Raw genomic sequence first — 20,302 nt, 5'->3', positions numbered from 1 at the left:
GTTAAATTGGTCCTGTAGATAAGACCACAGTTTGACTCTTTGACTTGTCCCATGTGTCATGTACAAAGCCACAGCTGACACAGACTTTGTCACATTCAGATTTGAAGTAAATGAATAATGTTTGAATTCATTAATAACTTTACATGTGTTTCAAAATATTGCCACAGATCTGTTGAAGAAGCCGTGTTTAATATTAATAAGTTACACACACAAATTCATTTTATGCAAATTACAGCTGTACATTACATTCTGTATGACTACATTATGTAGCCACATAAATTAATATTATTATCTTATGCTTATTATAGTATGTTACTAATGTTAGGTAAAAAAACTTGATTTATTTCCTGAAGGAATATTAAGACAGATATGTATATCATCTTCATTTTCTTAGTTTTGCTGGTGATTTCATTGCATTTGTAATGAAAGATTTATAGATACTGTTCTCTTCAAATCTTTATTACCATGCTCCACTCCTACTTTTTCATGGTATGAAGATTAATATAAAGAAAAAGTATTACGATTCAAGTTCCATACTGGTCTCTAGATCAAGATACTAAACGATTCAAATTGCAAAAAGGTCTAGATATTAAATTAGTTGTATATTATTTTATGCAAATGTGAGAGAATTTAATATTTGCATTAAAAACTATTGTCTCAACAGTACAGGTTAGATTAAATTACTAATATACTGCTTTGTCATTGTAGAAATCCTTTGCAATATAAACCTGTAATATGAATAAGATCACTGTAGATATATTTTTAAAAGGGAAGTGTGTACATTTTGTCTTTCATTGTTAATACATGTTGTTCAGGAAGTGGAAATGACAGGCTATCATATGAGTGGCAGCTACTGATATTGTGGTCTGTAATATCTGTGACAACAATAGACACCTTTAGTATTATAGACTGTGGTCACTGGTTAGTCAGGTGTGCGTCCAGTAGGGCTAACACTTGTTGTTAAGATCAAATACATAATCACCTGTAATATTGTACTAAGTGTGCTATGTTTACATTCTAGTATTCAGCGCTTACAAATCAAGGATTTCCCCTCATTGTTTCCATTTAGAAATGTTTTCAAATCTTTTCCGAATTAACCTAAAATATATATATATCTGTGAAAATTAGCCCTCCCCAAAGATTTTGTTCTATATTATTAACTAGGTTAAATGCAACTTTTCTATACCAAAATCTTGGTAATTGATGACATTTGGTTTTTTTTTGAAATTAGCCTTAAATCTAGTTTAAGAAGAAGAGAAGCGAAGCAAAATGAAACTAGCAAACTTGCAAATGCAGAAATGGGGTTTGGAATATGGAGCCTTGGTGAATAGTAGACTATAGTTACAGTTACAAATAGTATGAAAATAAAGATGTGTAGAATAAAACATGAGTTACAATGAAAAATAGCTTATTTACAATTTTATTTCTTTGCCGTCTAATATCATGATATTTCAGCTGTCGCTGTATGCTAACTATACTTTGGTAGTTGTTGTGTTGGTCACTTGATCTTGGTGCATAGATCAGATAGAAGAAGGGAAGAATGTGGATGTAGGATCTCTATCTGTTCTTACAGGTTCTGCTACTGACTTTCCTTGTCTGGTTTTGGAGAAATTATAGCTTTTCCACTCACTCGTGTCCCCTCATCCCCTCTGAAAAATATGGAAGTCCGTTAAATAGAACATTGTGGGTTACTGGAATAACTTTCTAGTGATATAAATAGGTGATATATAAATAATGTATTTAAAGCTGTTGTTTATTTGTACTGTAGGTGTAATGCCTAGAGTTTCAGGAAGGATACTATTTTACTCATGTGTTTCAAATTTTATGACGCTTTGGGTAGATATCAATTTATTGTTGTACTAATGATTCTGTGCATTTTTTTCCAAAGGAAAATATTTAATGCTCTCAATTATATAGTCTTGGCCTATAATCTTTGTTAATTGGTGAGAAGGTCCCAGTGCCCCAAGGGTTCTAAAGAACATACATAAGAAATATTGTATAAGTACTTTGGAAAGGCTCAAAGGAAAATCTATTCTTTTCCTTTTGAAATTTCAATTTCTTTTAATTCGGCAAATCTGCTTAAATTATTTAAGTCACATATATATGTGTCCTATATAAATGTAGTATACAATACCAAACTATGGTTTCTATTTTGATTTTCTAATCTTGTTCTAATTCTTACATGAATATTTATAGTAATCTTTTAAATCCCTCCAAAATTATTTTGAGAACATTCATATTATATTTATAAAGATATAAATGTTCAAAAATTTAATATGTATTATTGTGTGTAAAGAGAGAGAGTATAATGTTGATTAAATGACATTTTCAGTGCTCAGATTTAAGTATTAACTTTATAAGAAGAAAACATTTAAATGTATACTTCTTTAATCTGATTAAGGAAAGATCATAGGTATTAAACTTTCTTTTTGACTATAGGCTGTAGTGTACTTATAAATGGTAAATTATGTGTGTCACTGACTGTAAAAATTTTACCAATTCAGTAGATTAATCCCATATTCTGCAGGTTTGATTTACAAATTGGAATATGTGTAATTTGGTGGTGATTTTGCATTGTCCAACTGTCCATCTGCAGGCACATTATTAGATCTGCTTCTGTCAGTAGATAAATAGAGGGAATTTTTTAACACTAGCTCATTTAATAGGTAGGACAGAGCACTGTATCATTGTCGACTTAAGTAGTTTGTTAGACAAATGAGTAGATCTGTTTAATAAACAGCTGCCTCTTGTTCTCTGCTGAACTGTTACAGAATTTGAATAATAAATGGTACGCTGAAAAGGTCTCTACAATGTTGGCCTGACTTCACAGATAGGGAGGCTATTGTCTAAATGTATTGATTGCGTGGGGTTATTTCCCTACTTGTTGAATCGACAAAATTATCTGTTGGACACGCTTCATTGGCTCAAGCGTTTAATTGTATCGGGTTAAAATTCCAAATGAGATGTTGGGATATGATTTGGTGTGGTAGTGGTGGCAGTGTTTGTATGTGAAGATTTGGTCTTAATGTCTTGGCTACCGTTATTCCTGGGTTTTAAATTAAGTTCATTCTCTACATAGGAGATAAACATCCCAGTTGTGTGGAGGTTATCTTGGGTTAAGTTCCTATATCAACCTCCGTTCTTTGAAATAAAACATTGGGGCATGAAGAAGTGCGAGACTGTCCAAAATCTCACAGGACTTTGTTGAAAACTTAAACATTTAAAAATAGACTCGAGACAAATAGTGCATCTCTGATGTACATTTGAGATTGAAATACATTCCAGTATCAATTGGAGTAATTTTATCTTGTTTAACTGAGTTTTCATTTTATTTATCGTGTCTGCCATTTGTTAGAACATGTGTGAACAGATGGAATGACAAATTCAATATAGATCTTTTACAGGACTACAATAGTGTGTCGGGCTGTCACACTTGTTCTACAATAAATATTCAAGTATGTTTGAACAATAGTACATGTATTGTTGTAAATTTATAGGTGAAAGGACCATGTAAATATATAGCACAGCGTTTGAATCGATAAGAGTCACTCAGGTCTAGATATATTTTCTTCACTTGTCATAGCTATATTCATTGTCAGGATTGAATTTAATTTACACAGTCTCGAATTAACTATACGTATATCATGATCATCTTTGATTGGGTTATATACTGATTATGAATGGATGAAGTTAGAATTACCTGGAATGTTGTTCATTCATGTTGTCCCATCTTTTATTAGCCCTCTCTACCCGAGAAATGCCCGCGATTTTATCATAGCTAAAGTATAGGGTGTTGATTTACCTGTAGAGGAGGGGACTTGAAGGTATTTAAAGGCGTGCTTTGTTATAATATTCTCCATATAATATAATGCATCCTACCCTTTCACCCACTTGTAGTCGGAGTGTATATACAGAATTTTGTGTATTGTCTAAACCAACTAACCATATGTGTTTCACTGTGTATATTCGTTGGCTTTTAAATTAGGTGTGAAATATTCCATGTACATGTATTTAATAGCCAAGAGTAAACAGTGTAGTAAGTTATTTCTCTCCTAGGAAGCACTGAAGACTTGTTGGATTTTAAATTCTCTACACGACTTTAATAAAAAAAAAGGTACTACCGGCTGTGGCAATATTCAAAACTGAAGGCGGACTGGAATTTTCTGTTTGGGGCTTCTACCCCAACATCTGTTTCCAACTTACTCGAGCAACTTAATTTGTTAATTTTGCCTGGGATGTAGTAACCCAACTGGTTCTTTGCTGAACACTCATCTTATCAAATGGAAGGGGATTGGTAGGGTAACCAAGTAGTGATTGGACCACATCAACGCTTTCAAGTGTATCTTAGCGTGGCACGAGCAACAAACATTGGGGGAGGATACTACCAAGTTTGTACTAGCTACATCACCGGAGTAAAGTCGGTCTGTACTAGCCTTCTGTTATATAGTGTTGGATATATAGTGAGCCGAGAAGATAAGGCATTCCATATTAATATCATTACACATACACACAGGTAGAGTGTGTTGATGATGGTGTAATCGCATCTTGCTGCCACAATCACATGTATCACATGGAGCTATGCAAACGTACTAGGAAATATACATCCTTGTCGACTAGTGCCGAAGACATTCTGGATGGCCTAGAGAGTAAAAGAATTCGGATAGCATACAATTCTTCAAATTTGAAAACGTGTAGTCCGATGGAAAATGATTCTGGGAAAATCTCTGAAGGAAATTCTGTGTTAGAGGAGATAGCACCTGCCAGTGTCACAATCATGCAGAATGGTTCACACATGAATGGATTGGTAGATAACAGTAATATAGGAGGAGGGTATGTGTCAACATCTTTCTTCTTCTGGGATCTACTCCAATCTCTCCTCAAATCAAATCATAAAATTTCCTTTAAGTTTTCATACTCTGTAGCTGTAGCAGGCCTATTTCTTTTTTTCTTTGATATTTTTTAATTAATTTTTCTTTTCAAATTTCATTGAGGACAAATTTAATATCCCACTATATTAGTTATTACACATATACTTCCATTTATTCTAGGCAAAAAAAAATCAATATACAGTGGAACTTGGTTGATACGAACTCGGATAATTCGACAACCCGGCTTAATACGAAGTACTTTGCCGGTCCCGGCCGAATTCCTTCTTTATCTTTGTCTAATAAACTCGGATAATTCGAATTCGGAAAACTCGAAAAACTCTGATAATACGAAGTAAATTTTGTGTCCGAATCACAAAAATCATACATAAAATGGTCTTGTAACACGAAGTGAGATTATTTGGACAATGAGATCGCCGAAAATGCCGATTTCTTTTTCATAAATCTGCTTTAGAACGACATTTCAAAATATGTATTGAGGTTTTCTTGTTATAATTTTGCAACTACCATCGACGATTTTGACATTTCTCTTGTTCACATTGTTTTACGACATAGATCTAGTCTATATATACCAAGTAAAGAGATAGTCAGTAAACACACAAACTCGCTTAATTCGAAAACTTGGATTACTCGAAGTTTTATCTCGGTTCCTTCGAGTTCGTATTAACTGAGTTCCGCTTTATATTAATACTCAGCAAATTTAAAGTTTTCTTTAACCTTAGTCATAAAAAATACAATAGATATGTTATTTTTTGTAGTAATAAAAAAATTATCTAATAATTAAATTTGATTGGCTCTTTCCATAGTAAGAATTACAATGAATTATTCAGATCTGTATGTAAAATGCTTAAAAATATGTATCCTGTTAGGAAAGTGTCTAATATGTATTACAAACACAATGTTTGGTAGTTTGTGTACAGCCCACTAATCATGTATTCATCTGGAATTCCTCAGAAATCTCCGTCGCTAACGTCATGTAATTTGGCAAGGAATATCTTAGCTAAGATGATAAAAGTGAATTATTTATGGTACAAATGATGAGCACATATGTCTTGTCTTACATGATATCAGACGTCTATAATACTCTGAACATTTTCTTTTCTTTATTTACCACTAGTGCAAATGATGAATCCATGTTGCCATTGGACTACAAAGAGTAGGTGGCACAGTTGTTGGATTAGACAGGGGGTTGTATGAATACAAAAATAATGAAAAGGACAAGTTATGGTACTAGACTCAGCCTAGGTCAATATTTACAAAAAAAGATCTTTTAACTGATGACCGAGGGGTTATGGGTGTGTGTTATTAATGGGTGATTTGTTAAAAACAACTTGGGTATGTACTTTTGTGACATTATTGGTGTATTGGAATTTCTTTGATTATAGGTTATCATTGGTTCAATGATTCTGGTTGTCAGTGCTACATTTAAACTATAACTTAATGCTGATTGGCTATTTGATATTTTTTAATCGTCATTTATCGATATAAAGTAGATAAAAAGATCAATATATTTCCAAAAAAAAAGGTAATAGATAATATTCTTTAGGGCCACATTTTATGTAAGGTGCAATATTTGTAGGATCACAAAATTCTAAGCTAGTTTAGCTTTGTTTAAAAAGACTTGAGTTTTCAAATTTGATAAATCATAGATAGCCATTTCATTCGGGAAAATCTTTTGTTTTCAATTTGGAAACAGGCTAACTTTATTTTGCATAAAAATATAAGGTTATACATTTTCAAAATCTTCCATAATGATATCTTCTTCCTGACATGATTATGAAAGAAATGTTGGACAACACGTGGGGTTGTATTTCATCTTTGACGGAAGCTCAGAATTATAATAGACAGCATGGCGGAACTGTTGAATATAAAACTGCTGATGCTAAATCTCCAAGAGTAACAGACAGACTCCTCGACTGCTGATTTTACAGCGATCTTTACTTCGGTCTTTTGAAGTTTTGTACACTTTAACTGTTGATACTGTTAACCTATCATTCTGAACACCAACAAATATTGCATGTTTAAATATAATGGGTTGGCTAACTACTGCCGCAATCTTACACTTATTTTATTAGTGTCTTTAGAAAAAAATTAATGTTGCTAAAATGATCATGAATTCAATAATTTTGGCTACATAATAATACAAGTTAATTATTAAAACTTTATTGAAATGTCCCTTTAAAGTGATGAAATAGAAGCATTTAAGATTAGTTTTCAGTGTTTTCTCTTTACAAGATTCTGAATGTGATAATGTCGCAAACAGTTCAAGACAGGCATGTTATCTGACTCAAATTTATTTTATAGTCGAGGATGTATTAAGTGAACAAGGAAAAAAGTGTTTCTTTCATGTATTCAGCTCGAAAAGTGATTGTAATCGATGGTAAACGGCTAGGAGATATTTGTATGGAAATATTTCTGTGCGTTGTAAAGCGATGGGGATGATAGGGTGGTGAGGAGAGAAGACATGCACTGCACCACCCTATATTATCTGATTAATTAAATAATCATTATTATTGGAAGCTCTGGAACTTGGTTTATGACAAAAATTGGGTCAGTACGTGTATATTAATTATAGCAATATAGGGTTAGTGCATCAGCTCCATAATTAGGAGGGACTGGTCATTTCCTGGAATACTAAACTGGCTACAAGGTTTCCACCACTGTCATAAGTCCATGTAAGTCATTTTGGCATGACAGAGACCATCAACTTTTTTCATAGGGTGGAAGTGAAACAAATGCAATTACACAAATGGCTTTATAAATTTCTGAATAAAAACTTTATTATCTCAAGAAAGAGATTTTGTTCCTGAAATTTTTATGAATTCTCATGAAGTATTTTTTTTGAAAGGTAAAGAATTCTAAATGTGTTTTCAACGACATAAATTAATGTCAGACAAGAAATAGTAACAGGTGCAAGCAGAAACTTAATGTTTTCTAACTGTATAATGCATTATTTCTCGAACTAAATTATAGTACTTACCACTTTTAACTAATACAGGTAATCGAAAGATTTAAATGCTATTTAATGCAGCTGGTACAGTTTATGTAATATTACCAATTGTTTTGAAATATGGGTATTAGATGTAGAAATTGTAACCATCAAGATATTGACCAGGTATAATACATCTACATGTAAATAATTATTAATATGGAATTAAACTTTTTATAAATGAAAATATTTTTTTTTGTGTATGGAAATATTGTTGATAATGGAATCCTTATCATGGCTACATTATTTCCTGTTCATGACCGAGGAACCCTACTCAGCACACCATTTCTTTCCTGGGCGCATGGCTCCTGTGAAGTATTGGTCAGTGTAGGCCTAGGACAAACTGATAATGGCTAGAATTAATGTTGGCTGGACAGTTCAGCTCCTGGCCAACACAAGTATGTAATAGGAACACTATACTGGCTATCTGTCAATGTTTTGTGGTGAAACTGATAGAGCTCGCATGTCTCCTCAATCAATTTCTACACCACATCAGTAGCTTGTGATACCAAACACATGTAAATACAGGTCTAATCATGACACAAACCTTGTCAGTACCAAAGTGGCTTCCTCTTTCTTTATTTTCCTGTCAAATTAAAACTTACATTTAAGCTTCCATGCATCGACAAGATTGTCATTAGTTGAGTTATAAAGGACAATTTATTAGATATATGATCTATGTTTCATAAACAAACTTGGTTTTTACGCACCCGTCAAGAAATTAGATGGTAGCTGGTTAAACATATTTGTTTTCCTGCTTCATTAAGTTTTTTTGTGGTTATTGTTGTTGCCCAGTATTCATTTTTCATATATTGGGAAGTTCTGAAAAACAATAATTTAAAATAAATACTGTAGTAGTGATATTAATATTGCAATATTCTCCAAGGATTTGAAAAGATATTCCAAATGGTTCTTGCATGGTTATATATGTATTCATACCTGTGGATTGAAATGGTTTTAGAATTGATGTGTTCCTACCTGATTCAGTGTCTGCCAACATTTATTTAGCTGTCTGGTATATATATTGCTAGTTTGGGACTTTTGATGAAATTGAGGATTTCTTTGACATCTATCCGAAAACCTATAAAACAGTTGGAGACTTGGAGCACAGGAGTGAAAGGTTACAAATGTAGGATAAGATTTGGTTGTATATTATATGTAACCAAGTCTTTCACAATTCACAAATCTGGTGATGTATGTTACTTTATAAGAATGTGCAACGGAAAGCAGCACCATAAACTTGCCATCTGCTTGGTTTGAGGCAAAGTAGGATTTGTTCATATTTTGATGATTTGTTCATATTATGGTGTCAACAAAATGTAAATGCAGTAGGTCACATCTATTAAAGGAAATGACTTGGAATTAAGAAGCATTTTTCCAAACAAAATGTGTAGCTTTGATACAGAGGAAAGGCTAAATTGATCATAATAACATTGTTGAGAGTAGTCAGATGTTGATCTAGACCATTTCTTGCCATGTTCTCATCAGCATCAATACCTTGTTTCCAACCATAACTAAAAAAAAAAAAAAAAAATGAGAGCAAAACTTGTTTTCTGTACATTTTGCGAAATTCTACATAAAACAGGATTAATATTAGTCTATGCAGGTGTGAAAAACTATTAATTCTTTACTAATGGTACTTTAGAGTTTAACTGGGGTTACTCCCGTCAGGGATTGTCAGATTTGGCATTGTATGCCATTTTCATTCTAGAACCATTGACTTCCTCTTCATAATATCCATCTGCTCCTATCTTTTCCTGTTAAATGGCCTGTTTGCATTCCTCGGACATAATTCTGCAAACGAACCATTGTAATGATCTGCAGATAAATACTGGCCTCCCACAGCTTTTGGTCTAGAACTGCAGTAGGTATGTCTGGTGGGTTTTTTTTTCTCTGGAATCTATCATGGGGCTAAATGGATGTAGATCTTGTAGATGGTTAGCTTAGCTTTGTATTCTGATGATTTCCTTTCTTTAAAATTAAAAGAAGAGACTTAACAGACATTAAGATTGTGTAGCACAGAAAAGAAACATCTGTTTGGATTGGGCTGGTGTCTGCAATGCAGTAATAGTTGTCTAGGAAGTTGCTTTGATTCCAAGATTTTATAAAATGTTATTTCAGGTCCAAGGCGGCCTGTTTTGATCAGATGAGAAGATAAATGATGCTGTTAAAGCCTTTGTTTCTAAACTCGATCAAATTTTGGATGGATAATGAATTGATATTGTTATATATTACGTAGAACAAAAGACAATTAGTTGTTGCTGCTTTCATGAATCTAAACTGTGTTCTATACAAGTTTTTATGTGCATCAATATCATGTAGTAATGAACATTATTCCTAAATCACCATAAAAGTGAACTAGAATTAGATAAAAAGAAAAAAGTTATCTAGAGAATAAAAGGCAGAAAAAAACCCCTTTTATTGACCTTTGGAGTTTACTGATCGAGTCTACAAGACTGACCTGGTTAGTGCATAGATTACCAAAGTTGATTGCCAGCATGAGGACAATGCCTTATATAAGTATGTGATGTCAAAAAAAAAAAGAGTGCAAATTTATTTTTTAAGATGGAAATGTGAGGTCATTTTATCAGTATTTCAATTTTCATGTGGCCTTGTTTTAGCTTTAGACTATGTAGCCTATAAAAATTTAGGAAACTTTAGCATATAGAATTCTCTAGAGATAAATTGGAAATGTATATATGTGGCTGGTCATTAAATACTGTAGATGATCATGTCCGGAAAAGGTTTCATTAAGAAGATTTATAGGCTTGTACAACATTGAGTATGACATGCATTTGTGTAACTGCTTGTCGGTCAGAACAAGGTTATTTGATGTCAGTATAAGTTAGATCCAAGTAAGAGGTGAGGCTCAGGTGTTTTCTGGGATTACAGAGCCTAGCTCTCCAGCTGAACCCATTAGGGCTCCAGTGTTGGTTCTCCTGGATTTGATGAAAGATTTGATCCCTTCCCTGGTCTCCTGGTGGTAACCACTTAACAGGAATTCGTCTCAACCTTTTGGCTGGAATGGTCAGATCTAGAGCTAATCTTTGTGCACCTGTCGGGTGGTAGGGGGTAATCGGTCAAGTGCTGACTGGATTTCTCAGATCAATATTTACCAATGAATGATGCTGGGCATGGTATCGATAGCAACATAAATATATGGTTTCATTACAGAAGGTGTAGGGAAGGAACCTTGCCATATTAGTTTGGATTGTAGATTGTACATATGTGTAGGTTGTAGATATACTTCATTTTGAAGAAGAAACACCTAAAATGTAGAGAAATTTATTAGTGTATATTAGAGAATTTCAAGATATTTTGCTTAATTGCCATTTCATCAAATCAATACTGTACAACCAGTTCTGTTAATAATTAGTAGAGGAACTTCCTGAAACAAAGCCTTTTTGTATGATTAGAAAATTGTTTATTGTAAATAATGTACTTTAGATAAAAATGTAATGCCTTTGGGGTAATATTTGAAAAAAGTCTTTGGCTGTTTTGTACACAAATAGGATTTATTAAAACAAAGTTAGAAAAGATTTTGATCTCCATAATTTTGATTGGAGAATTAAGTTAGAAAAAATCTGATCTACACTGAAACTGTACTCCTTTCATTTAGATAATTTACATCAATCTGACATCGGTACATATTGATAATACAGCTCATGATCATTGCATTTCATCGAGTTATTTTGCATAGAATTATCTATCTCTAATTAGATCCATCAATTATCTTTAAATATAAGGATGAATGTGGCATTGTTGTCAATGTTTATCAACAATTAATTGCCATATGTTACCAATATTGATAAACTTTCAATTATTATTTACCTGATCATTGTATGAAATGATGTGACATTGCTGAAAGCTATCATTCTGTAGTTTTACTGAAATATTTAACGTGTAAGTGTTTTACTGCTTAGATGCTTTATCTTCTCAGATATTACACTTGTATTTCTTATATGTAGTTTTTTGTTGTTGTGGTGGATTATTTACATTTCAATTTTTGTTATTTTCAGAACCATGAATTCTCAGCCTCAAAAAACGGAACCAGATCCAGATGCTATCAAGATGTTTGTCGGTCAGATTCCCAGATCTATGGATGAATCTGATCTCAAGAAAATGTTCGAAGAGTTTGGTCCAGTGTTTCAGTTAAATGTTTTGCGAGATAAGGGAACTGGACAGAGCAAAGGTAACTAGGAAATTACAAATACATTTATCAATGGAAAAATGAGCCGAATTATTCCCCCTATAGTGTAATAATTTAAGTGTAAAAATTATTTCCTTGCTTCATTGGGATGGGTTGCACTGGCCTTTTTACCTCATTTAGGGACAGTATATTAATTGGGAAGGGAATTTCCATGAGTAAAGTAAAGTTTATGGAATTTGGCTAAAATGAAGATTTCCTCTGCTGGTATTAATGTGGCCAATGATTGCCCCTATTAGACCCCGTATAAGGGCATACAATGTAGAGTTCACATGATGATGTATGCATATAACAAAAATCTTATAAATGAAACAATGTTAAGAAGCCTTCCATATAAGGTCATCTTCCTATTATGACCACATTATATGCTTTGTTGAGCTGCCTTTATGATAAAGGCTGACTTGGATGTAATTGCTCTCTTAGAGACTTAAATGATGCCTTGCAATGTTTCATTAAAAGCATCTGTGATGAATAGTTTCTCTGGCCTTAATTTAAAGTTCTGATTAATGTATTCAAATATTTAATAATTCCTACATAGAAGTTTGCATATACGTAGATGATGTAAATTATATGTCTGAAGGAATGGATATTAAATGTCCATATTTGTATGTGTGGCTGCCAGTAATATTGGTATACAAGTCTGACTCATGCTTGTTAAAACTCCTGATAAGTAATTCTCCAATTATTTAAAACAGATTTCTGAAGTTCACTGAAGCTACTTCATTCAATACAGAGGAATTTTCAAGGCTGCAATTTCAATTTGTTCATACAATGATTTTGTAATTAAAGAAAGACATGTAATATAAGTCCTGGTACTTGGTGATACTCGGTTATAAAGGTTTGAAATGTGATCTTTGTCAAGACTGACTATAGGAGTTTTAACTTCAGTTTGTGCGTCTTTTGGGATTCCTTCATGAAACTCTAGAAATCAAAGATTGATGTTTTCAAAGCTTAATGGAGTTCAGAATGATGTCATAGAATTGTACGGATATGCAATTATGTTCTACCACACACGATGTCATCATCGTCTCTAAATTAATATGTACCACAGTCCACTCAACATCATGAAGTCAAGTTTGAATTGTTTCAGATATGTAGGAGCCATTTCTTTTGACCTAATCTTCATTTATAAAATCTGGTTTTCATTGCATTTAGCCTATAAGCTATTGAAAATATAGATGTCCTCAAATACAAATTCAAATAAAAAGAAATTAGAAAATATAAATTACTGGAAAAATGAAAAGGTTTTAAATTTAGTCCTGTTCTCTACAAATATCAGATCATTGTTGTTAAGGGATTATTAACATGTACAGCTTCCTGTGAAATGCATACAGATGGTTTAAGGACAAAAACTGATAAATGAATTAAAGATATTTTGATAGTAATATATAGTTGACATTTGGACCGGCATTGCATCAATCAAGATGTAAATTTTAGTGGTATCCTCATACATGAGTAAATAATTCAAATAAGCTTAATGAAATTCCTGTACAGCCTTCAACAAAAGAACAGTTTGAGTTGTGGTCCATATATATCTGAGCAGTGGGAATAGGATTACTATGGATCGTGTAATGCATCAGGTTGTCTAAGTTACTAGGAGACATTTTCATTAGCAGCCAAATTGGAATAACTCAAATGGATTGCGTTTTCTCTAATTAAATACTTCCTACTTAAAGGCCGAGAACTCAACACAAATGTAATACCAGGAGATAGGTAAAGGGGTTTGAGAAATGAGGTGTACACCTTCGCATTAGCCTGTAACACTGTCTACTTTGAATGCGAGTTTTTCTCAGGGGAATTTCACTTTGTGCAACAGGACCCATAGAAAGTACATATACATTATCAAGGATTGCTTCAGACATCTAAACGAGGCAAAGTCTTTGTCTAGCTTTATTTACGAGAGTCATTGCTAAAGAAGGGAGGTGTATGAATTAGTATACATGTGCATAAAAATTAGTAAAAAATAGGAAAAAAAAGGACAGTTTCATGTATCTATGGTATTAGACCAGACAAAACATTTTTGTGTTTTTATGGTTTTATAGTCCCCTGGCAACAATTTTGAATAATCAAGGTATCCAGAATCAGCTTTCCCTTTATAGCCAAAGGTTTTCATTAAATAGATTTTATTGGGCTTTTTATGCAAGGTATTTGTAACAAACAATTTTGTTTTTCATTAAAATATCTAAGTTGTGTTTCTGCTTTTCTCTGCAAATATGCTGCAGCACATTTAACGTTCTGTCATTTCTTTTGCAATGTAAAATCTGTGCATGTTCTACGTGATTGAAGTAGATGAAGCAGAAAACAGAAGCTGTATAAAGAACATGTCATACAAACAACCTTATTCCACTACCCTTTGATGTGACATGTGTGTAGAATTTTAATCAAACTGATGTCAACTTGAACCACAGGTAAATTTATGGTGAACAGGTATTAGAATATGATGGTTTTAAAGAGCAGTTTACTCTACTCAGAAGGCCTAATGTAACAGTTTTACTTTATCCTAACAACCAGTGCCCAGGTTAATCCAAGTCTCTTTGTGATCGGCAGAGGTCGGAGTTTAGCGATTAGTTCATAGTGTTAAATTTGACATAGGCATAACGCCAGATTTCATTTGTGTAAATATGGGTCACCTAAACCTTTCGGGAATCCGATTTTAGCTTAAATCTGCTCTCTACAGGTATCTGAGCAATGCGAATACTCATTTGTAAGGAACATAGATTTACTTAATGCCTATTGGTTTTAATAGTATAGTGATGGATTAACATTCTAGACTTGTTCAGTTATAATGGGTGTATAGTTGTGTAATAATATTTTATGGGTTGAAAAGGTGATGTTAAATTTTGTGTGGAAAGTGAGAAATTTATAATATATATTACCATTATAATAAAATACACCCTTCTGTAGAAGTAAAACCACATTTTTACTGCGTGTATAGTTACTGTGATGATTTGCTATTTGTTTTGGGTCACAAATTTTGTTGAATCACTTCCGTGGGTATTTCACGGTTTTAAAAGCAAAACAAAATAATATAATGCTCTAGCAACTCTACCAAAAAGTACATAACTATAAAATCATTTATAAGAATTTATACGAAGTAATGAATATGAAATGATTTAAGATAAAAAGTGAGACTAGCCGCCATTATTCTAGCACATAATTCATATTATGATTCAGTAAAGTAGCCCTCAAACGTTAACATTGTACTACATCATTATGCATGCACTACACAGGTACAAATTTACACGAAATGTCTAATCCACTGACACCCAAAGCACACTCATTCATGCACTTATATATAGTCTAAGTGAAAGATAAAATACAGGACATGCATGTGGTTTAGGCATGTATCTTGTTTGTCAGAATAAGAGGTTTGTTCTTTTTAATGACCTTGACCAAGTTTTACGGCTATATGGTGCAGAGAAGACATCTGAAAATAATGCTATATGAACCATGGAGATTCATGAGATATATGTATACACCTGTAATAATATCTAACTGGGACTTGTTGTAGTTAACTAATGTAAAAAGAAATTCTACATGTATTTCTTTGACCTATATTTGTGGATACACCTTTTATCATTGGTGTCATTCCCCTTACTGACTTGGACAGGTATTTTACTACAAATCTACACCTTAGTGACCTTCTGAAGATCTTTTCTGTTTTAGGGAATGTCCCATACAAGATTTCACTGACACCATATATAACAGCCATCTAATGATGCCATTATACTTATGATAATGTCTAATCCTGCTAGATATACCGGCTAATCAGAGCTCTACACAAGGAAAGGGAAGCAGTATCACTGATAGTAGTACTATGTAACACTTTGAGATAGGAAGTACTGCTGATAAGAAAGTCAGTATAGGTCTATGTATTATGTAACACTATACTTGCTACCTCCTGTTTAGATTAGCCACCTGAGATTCTTCTGCACTAAATTTCCTATGTTAATTGTGCCTACACCCAGATGTTAATTCAACAGTATACATTGGAAATATGATGCTGAATTTTACAATAGAATCAATAGTAGAAAAAGTTATTCATCTTTACTGTCAATATATGCTGATTTTAATAATTTATTGAATGTAATTTCATGATATTGGTGTCAGCCATCTTGTTTGTACATGTTCAGTGTAGGTAGGTAAGACTGAACAAAATTGTAATAGTACTATACCTTGGACCAGCCATAGGGATACAGTAAATAGTACTATACCTTGGACCAGCCATAGGGATACAGTAAATAGTACTATACCTTGGACCAGCCATAGGGATACAGTAAATAGTACTATACCTTGGACCAGCCATAGGGATACAGTAAATAGTACTATACCTTGGACCAGCCATAGGGATACAGTAAATAGTACTATACCTTGGACCAGCCATAGGGATACAGTAAATAGTACTATACCTTGGACCAGCCATAGGGATACAGTAAATAGTACTATACCTTGGACCAGCCATAGGGATACAGTAAATAGTACTAGACCTTGGACCAGCCATAGGGATACAGTAATAGTACTAGACCTTGGACCAGCCATAGGGATACAGTAAATAGTACTAGACCTTGGACCAGCCATAGGGATACAGTAAATAGTACTATACCTTGGACCAGCCATAGGGATACAGTAAATAGTACTATACCTTGGACCAGCCATAGGGATACAGTAAATAGTACTATACCTTGGACCAGCCATAGGGATACAGTAAATAGTACTAGACCTTGGACCAGCCATAGGGATACAGTAAATAGTACTAGACCTTGGACCAGCCATAGGGATACAGTAAATAGTACTAGACCTTGGACCAGCCATAGGGATACAGTAAATAGTACTATACCTTGGACCAGCCATAGGGATACAGTAAATAGTACTATACCTTGGACCAGCCATAGGGATACAGTAAATAGTACTAGACCTTGGACCAGCCATAGGGATACAGTAAATAGTACTAGACCTTGGACCAGCCATAGGGATACAGTAAATAGTACTATACCTTGGACCAGCCATAGGGATACAGTAAATAGTACTATACCTTGGACCAGCCATAGGGATACAGTAAATAGTACTATACCTTGGACCAGCCATAGGGATACAGTAAATAGTACTATACCTTGGACCAGCCATAGGAATACAGTAAATAGTACTAGACCTTGGACCAGCCATAGGGATACAGTAAATAGTACTATACCTTGGACCAGCCATAGGGATACAGTAAATAGTACTATACCTTGGACCAGCCATAGGGATACAGTAAATAGTACTATACCTTGGACCAGCCATAGGGATACAGTAAATAGTACTAGACCTTGGACCAGCCATAGGGATACAGTAAATAGTACTATACCTTGGACCAGCCATAGGGATACAGTAAATAGTACTATACCTTGGACCAGCCATAGGGATACAGTAAATAGTACTAGACCTTGGACCAGCCATAGGGATACAGTAAATAGTACTATACCTTGGACCAGCCATAGGGATACAGTAAATAGTACTATACCTTGGACCAGCCATAGGGATACAGTAAATAGTACTATACCTTGGACCAGCCATAGGGATACAGTAAATAGTACTATACCTTGGACCAGCCATAGGAATACAGTAAATAGTACTAGACCTTAGACCAGCCATAGGGATACAGTAAATAGTACTAGACCTTGGACCAGCCATAGGGATACAGTAAATAGTACTATACCTTGGATCAGCCATAGGGATACAGTAAATAGTACTAGACCTTAGACCAGCCATAGGGATACAGTAAATATAGTGCTATACCTTGGACCAGCCATAGGGATACAGTAAATAGTACTATACCTTGGATCAGCCATAGGGATACAGTAAATAGTACTATACCTTGGATCAGCCATAGGGATACAGTAAATAGTACTATACCTTGGACCAGCCATAGGGATACAGTAAATAATACTATACCTTGGACAGCCATAGGGATACAGTAAATAGTACTATACCTTGGATCAGCCATAGGGATACAGTAAATAGTAATAGACCTTGGACCAGCCATAGGGATACAGTAAATAGTACTATATCTTGGACCAGCCATAGGGATACAGTAAATAGTACTAGACCTTGGACCAGCCATAGGGATACAGTAAATAGTACTATACCTTGGACCAGCCATAGGGATACAGTAAATAGTACTAGACCTTAGACCAGCCATAGGAATACAGTAAATAGTACTAGACCTTGGACCAGCCATAGGGATACAATAAATAGTACTAGACCTTGGACCAGCCATAGGGATACAATAAATAGTACTATACCTTGGACCAGCCATAGGGATACAGTAAATAGTACTAGACCTTGGACCAGCCATAGGGATACAGTAAATAGTACTAGACCTTGGACCAGCCATAGGGATACAGTAAATAGTACTATACCTTGGACCAGCCATAGGGATACAGTAAATAGTACTATACCTTGGGCCAGCCATAGGAATACAGTAAATAGTACTAGACCTTGGACCAGCCATAGGGATACAATAAATAGTACTATACCTTGGACCAGCCATAGGGATACAGTAAATAGTACTAGACCTTGGACCAGCCATAGGGATACAGTAAATAGTACTAGACCTTGGACCAGCCATATGGATACAGTAAATAGTACTAGACCTTGGACCAGCCATAGGGATACAGTAATAGTACTAGACCTTGGACCAGCCATAGGGATACAGTAAATAGTACTATGCCTTGGACCAGCCATAGGGATACAGTAAATAGTACTATACCTTGGACCAGCCATAGGGATACAGTAAATAGTACTATACCTTGGACCAGCCATAGGGATACAGTAAATAGTACTATACCTTGGACCAGCCATAGGGATACAGTAAATAGTACCTACATACCTACAGTTCTTGGCTGTATGGTCTACATACTTAAAAGCGACATTAGTATAGAGATGTACTGATAGTGGTCAGTCTTGCTACAGGCTTCTAAAATGCTCTCTGCTTATCCAGAAACCCAAACTATAATGAGTTTGGATGTTTGTGGGTTTGACCTGTTCTAATTACTTCACCACCACACAAGTTGTAGAAAGGTCACAACAGGGTTCCCTGCCCAGTTGATGTGGGTCAAATAAACATTCCCTGGTGCTGTTGCTATTCACTTTTGTTGATTCTTTAGATTTCTATATTTAACACTTCCCCATGAACTTGGAGAATAAGAGAGGATTTTAACATGGCTGTGGTATTGTAAAACACTTGTATTAGGTTCGTTGACAGCCTGTTTAGCAAAATGAAGTGATCATGAAGTGGTTTTAGTGATAAGGTGTAAATAGGAACAGATGTCCATTGTTGAGAGTAATATAAGAGATATAAAATAATTGATTGTGGTATTGATTCTATGTTGTTGGCAGTATTGTGTTGATTAATACAATTCCCACCTCTTATAATCCTTATCTCGGCTCCTTTCCCCCACTAAACTGCCCACTAAAACCCCTCTCACTGCGGCCAATATTCATGGCCATAAATAGCCCAGAGCAAAGTAGCCATGGCTTTTAGGTTTATGAGCACAGATCTGAAGTTCAGTTATGGTTTTGATCCCAGCAGACTTTCACGATCAAACTCCAGAACATTTGCCATAAAATCACAATCGGCCAACTGGAAACCTTATTGGAAATGCATATAATCACCATGTATTCTACTTTGTCTGAACAATTGTACCATTGCCAATGTGAAGGCATGTTTTCTGTCATGAAATAAAACTTGAAAGAGTTCTAGGGCCTCTAACAGGAATGACTTGGAACATATTGGTTTACGATATAGCTAGGCTTAGATCATGATTTGAAGGGAAATTTGTCCTTAATAGTGTATTTAAGATTTAATTCTGTTTTGCTACTTAGTTCAGAAGCTTGCCAGAATATATGGCTGTACCATATATTTTATCATATTAGTTGCTCAATCAGCATAATTTGTGGTCATTTAAGCAATTTGAAGTTTGATGGTTGACTTCAAACCAGAGTTCCCAGAAAGAAGTACGCACAGGGATCATTTTAGAGGTATTGCTTGACCACTCCTGAATTGGCTTTTCAGAAATGACACTGTTGATGTGGGAATCTTTCTATATTTCTTTATTATCATTAATTTCTTCAGAATTGTCAAATCTTAGAATTTATGTAGAAATAATCACCTTCAGTCATTTTCAATTGAATTCTGAACTCTAATATTGGTGACAGCTTCCCTAGCTTGCACGACTGACT

At 34.3% G+C, this 20,302-nt stretch overlaps 2 protein-coding genes across 16 annotated transcripts in view; one reads left to right on the top strand and one right to left on the bottom strand.

Moving 5' to 3' along the window:
* LOC138332601 (uncharacterized) overlaps window positions 1-20,302 on the bottom strand; it is a 338,301-nt gene that overhangs the window by 173,132 nt on the left and 144,867 nt on the right. The gene's annotated exons all lie outside the window — the stretch shown is intronic.
* LOC138332369 (CUGBP Elav-like family member 2) overlaps window positions 1-20,302 on the top strand; it is an 82,828-nt gene that overhangs the window by 999 nt on the left and 61,527 nt on the right. For 8 of the 15 annotated variants that reach the window (XM_069280495.1, XM_069280503.1, XM_069280508.1 and 5 more), the window contains exons 1-2: window positions 4,059-4,830; window positions 11,895-12,067. In XM_069280495.1, the coding sequence (XP_069136596.1) occupies window positions 4,562-4,830; window positions 11,895-12,067 (442 nt within the window). In that variant the 5' untranslated portion in view covers window positions 4,059-4,561. Of the gene's footprint in view, window positions 1-4,057; window positions 4,831-11,894; window positions 12,068-20,302 lie in introns of those variants that run through there. The other 7 variants (XM_069280481.1, XM_069280452.1, XM_069280505.1 and 4 more) reach the window with 4 other exon arrangements.

Source organism: Argopecten irradians, chromosome 1 (assembly GCF_041381155.1).
Source record: "Argopecten irradians isolate NY chromosome 1, Ai_NY, whole genome shotgun sequence".
In the NCBI taxonomy this organism is placed as follows: Eukaryota; Metazoa; Mollusca; class Bivalvia; order Pectinida; family Pectinidae; genus Argopecten; species Argopecten irradians.
The sequence above is the reverse complement of the archived record's forward strand: the minus strand, read 5'-3'. Positions and strand labels throughout refer to the sequence as shown.